The following is a 3,974-nucleotide window of genomic DNA, read 5'->3' on the forward strand; positions in this document are numbered from 1 at the left end:
GCTCATGTGGCATTCGTGTCCCTTGACTTTTCCTTTCTGTCCTTGTTCTTCTCTCTGTGCGGGACAGGCACGGGGGCAGGGGAGGGGAAGAGTGGTGGGAACCTCTTTAGGATTCCTAGTCCCTGTTTCTGAGGAGTCCTTGTAGGGTGAGGATGGACCAGGAGAGGAGCAGCTCCTGGCTACCCCTCTGAGTTTTCACTGGACACAGTCTATGCCCCCGGGATCGTGAGCAATCAGCCCCCGGACTGCCACATCCCCCGCAGAGCCTGTGGCGGACATCGCCAGTGAACCACGGCACTGTGTGGTCTTAGACTCTTTCTCCACGCAGTGGGCTGGGCAGCCAGCCCCAGTCAATCCAGGGGAACCTGGTTGCCGCCCCCCCCCCCGGGCAGAGCAGAGGTCCCTGCTGTCCCGGACCTGGCCTGCCCCGCCCAGTCCTGACCTCGGGTCCCCTCGCAGAGTCCCACTGGCTAGGCGTCAGGCCCGTTGGCCAAGTCCTGGGTGAAGGTGCTGGGGCTGGCGCCGAGGATGTGATTGTGGCCCGAGCCTCTGGAGCTCTTGTGCATGCTGACCATGTTGCTGCTGTCGGGCTCGTACCGGGCTCCGTGGCGGCGCAAGAGGCCTCGGACGGTGGTCTGGAAGCCGCTGGTGACAAAGCAGTAGACGATGGGATCCATGCAGCTGTTGAGGCTGCTGAGGGTCACGGCCACGTGGTAGGCCACGAGGCTGGCGTGGCGCGGCACATCGGGCCACAGCGCCACGGCCACCTGGCGGGCGTGGAAGGGCGTGAAGCAGACGAGGAAGATGATGAGCACGGTGAGCAGCAGCTGCATGGCCCGCACGCGGCGCTGGCGACCCTGGCGCAGCAGGCCCGGCCGGGACAGCGCGCACACGATGCGGCCCGTGAACACGCTGATGACCAGCAGTGGCAGCAGGAACTCCAGCACGGTCAGCGCGAACACGCGGCAGCAAGGCCGCCCGCCGGCTGTCACGCCCAGCACGGACAAGGTCACGGTGCCGGCGGCCAGCCACACGAAGGCGCACGCGGCCCTGGCGCAGGCGGGCTGGCGCCAGCGGCGACAGCCGTCGGGCTGCACGATGGCCAGGTAGCGGTCCACGCAGATGCAGGTGAGGAAGAGGATGGAGCAGTGCATGTTGAGGAAGTAGCCGAAGACGTGTGGGAAGGCGCATCGCAAGCAGCCGCGCGTGCCGTAGAAGACTGCAAAGCGCGTGGGCAGGGACAGGCCCACCAGCAGGTCGGTCACCACCAGGTTGATGGTGTAGATGACCGAGGGCGTCTTGGCCTGGGTGCGGCAGCAGAAGACGTACAGCGCCAGCCCGTTGAGCACCAGCCCCGCCAGGAAGATGACGCCGTGCACCACCATCAGCGCGAGCCACAGGCCCGGGAAGGCGGCGTGCAGCTCCTCGTCCAGCCGGGCAAACACGTGGAACAGGGGCTTCTCTGGCATGCTGACGTTGGCCTCCGTCGCCGTGGTGTTGGGGGCCGCCGGGGCCCAGGAGCCCGCCGGAGACACAGAGGGCATGACGGCGGCCGGCACACACACCGGGGGCCTGGAAGCAAGGAGACAGGTTACCTTTGCGTGGCTGGAGCCGCGCCTGGAGGCTGGCGCTGCTGGGCTTGCGTGCTCACCGGGGTCCCCGGCATTCCCGTCTTTGTGCCTTTGCCGGCCCGGCCCCGAAATGCCTGCCCTCTCCATTCCATGGGGCCTCGCACTCGCCGGGGTGGAGCTCTGGTGGAATGGTAATGGTCTGAGCCACAGCTGCATGGAGCCGAAGTAAAAACCCTCGCTGAGCAGGACCGTCCCAGGACTAACCAGGAAGTCGAAGGCTATGGCACAGGTAAGCTGTGGAGCCGAGTATTTGGTGTTTGAACCCAGGCTCCAATCCTGGTTCCCCCCTTACTCGCTGTGCAGCCTCAGGCAAGTCACTTAACCTCTCTGTGCTTCATGTAACCTGTATGGCCGGGGTTGTGGAGCTGCTAGGATTAACTAAGCACAGCATGGCCTAGCGCATAGCTTGTGCTAGATAAACCACAGTGTTAGTTGCTGCCGGATAAATCACGGTTATGCTCAGGAGAGCCCGGCCCATGACGGCCCCGCCTGGCTGCCCCCACACCCGTGCGTCAGACCCCGTCCTCCAGCCCACCCGTCTGTTCTTGCCTCTTCTAAGGCTGGTGGCGAGTCAATGCCTGGAGCTAGGGTCCTCGTACGGAACCTCACCCAAGCGCCTGCCCCCTCCCCGCCACTCCCGGGGCTCCCGGCCCTGAGAGGTGAGCACCCTTGTTGTCTGGGAGGCTCGACACTCACGCAGGGTGCTCGCTGGGGCCTGAGCCTGGAGCTGGGTCCCCACAGCAGTGGGGCGGGTGTGAGTTAAATAAACTCTGCTCCCCGCAGCGTAAGGGGCCCGCCCATTCTGTTTATGTTCCTGCAGCTCTGTGTTTAACTTGCTGAGATTTATCTCTATTTATACATGAAGGGTTAACAGGCCCCCCACCCCCACCCTGGGCCGGGCTGATACTCCAAATAAGGACATTTCTGGCTTTTCCCGGAGAAAGGAGAGGACTTTGGGGAGAAGCAGGGAGGATGGGTGGGTGCGTGGGACATCCGGCCACGCAATGTGCCCTCCCCCACCTGCAAGGGGAAAGGCAGACATTGCCCACCCCCTGCAACCGCCCCCCATGGCCCATGGACGTGGGGTGTCTGCTGCGTGCAGACCGGACACTGCCCCCTCCCCGTGGCTGTCTGCCTGGCCTTGGGCAACAGGCTCACTCTGGCAGCTTCCACCCGGTGGACCGGGGGTACCGAGTTCTGCCTGCTGGGGGCTGGGCACAAAATGCCCAGCCTGGTGGGGGTGGGGAGGCACAGCAGAGGAGTCCTTCCTGGCTAAGGCTCAGGCTCCAGTCTGGCATGGAGGGAGGCCCAGGCAGGACAGTAGGCTGCCTCTCTCCTTGGGCTCAGAGAGGTCAGCACGTGCCTGAGGTCACCCAGCTTTGCCTCTGCCTCTGGGACTGCAGCCCTGGGCATCTGTCGACCCCCACGGCTGCTGGGAGGAGTCAGCTGCTGCCCAGGCCCGTGGCTGCTCCCACCACATGCGGGCCTAGGTCTCAGCACAGCAGTCCTTTTGGGCTGGGCTGCCCTCTGTTTGGTACCCCCAGCCCCTAACACGCAGGGTTGATGGATACGTTTGCCGAATGATAACTCAGGCAGATGGGGAGCACACGGGACATCTAGGGCAGGGAGAGACGTTCTGGGGGCATGAATAGAATTGAGCAGAGGCCCCGAGGCTGGGAACCTGGAGCCGCAGCCAGTGGGGGACCCCAGAATGCCCCCAAGAAGGAGAGGGATGCCTCCCAGCCTATCTACTGTGGAAACAAATGAGCCTTGGCAAAGCATGGGGGAGTACCGGGATCCGGCTCCAGGGACATGGCAAACAGCTGTTTCGGATTCCCTTCCACATGCTTTTTGGTTTTCCAGTGTGTCTGCACTAGGTTCGAGTCCGTGTCACAGGGAGAGACAAATAATAAACATTACAGAACGTTTCCTCTGGGAGATAGTCCCAGGATGACGCTGGCCCCGGGGATCCTGCCCTTCCAGGCTCACGTGCTGGCCAGCTGCTGGCTCAAGGTACTGGAGGGTCCAGGCCAGGGCTGGGGGCCTGGGGCCTCTGCAGCAGGGGGATGGGAGGATGCTCAGGACGCCCCAGAGGCCTGACAGGGGAAGAGAGATGGAGATGTCTGCAAAGCACACTGTGATTCCCAGCTCCAAGAGTCTGAACCCTGATCCCAAACAAAGCTGAGCCCTGATGTCAGCCACACAGGATCCCAGGAACCTTGATCCTGCCACACATTGAGCCTGACCCAGATCATACTCTGAGCTCTGTTCCTGGTCACACACCAAGTCCTGATTCCAATAACACAATGAACTTCAATCCTTATTACACTCTGAGCCCTGACC

General features: G+C 63.0%; 1 protein-coding gene across 1 annotated transcript in view; it reads right to left on the reverse strand.

The window, feature by feature from the left end:
• Positions 1 to 470: 470 nt before the first annotated feature.
• Positions 471 to 3,974, reverse strand: part of GPR20 (G protein-coupled receptor 20) — an 11,702-nt gene continuing 8,198 nt past the window's right edge. The window contains exon 2 of the mRNA XM_035011114.1: positions 471 to 1,572. Within this exon, the coding sequence (XP_034867005.1) occupies positions 471 to 1,544 (1,074 nt within the window). The 5' untranslated portion in view covers positions 1,545 to 1,572. The remainder of the gene's footprint in view (positions 1,573 to 3,974) is intronic.

The sequence above is a fragment of the Mirounga leonina genome, unplaced genomic scaffold (assembly GCF_011800145.1).
Source record: "Mirounga leonina isolate KUSES-001 unplaced genomic scaffold, KU_Mleo_1.0 Mir_165, whole genome shotgun sequence".
In the NCBI taxonomy this organism is placed as follows: Eukaryota; Metazoa; Chordata; class Mammalia; order Carnivora; family Phocidae; genus Mirounga; species Mirounga leonina.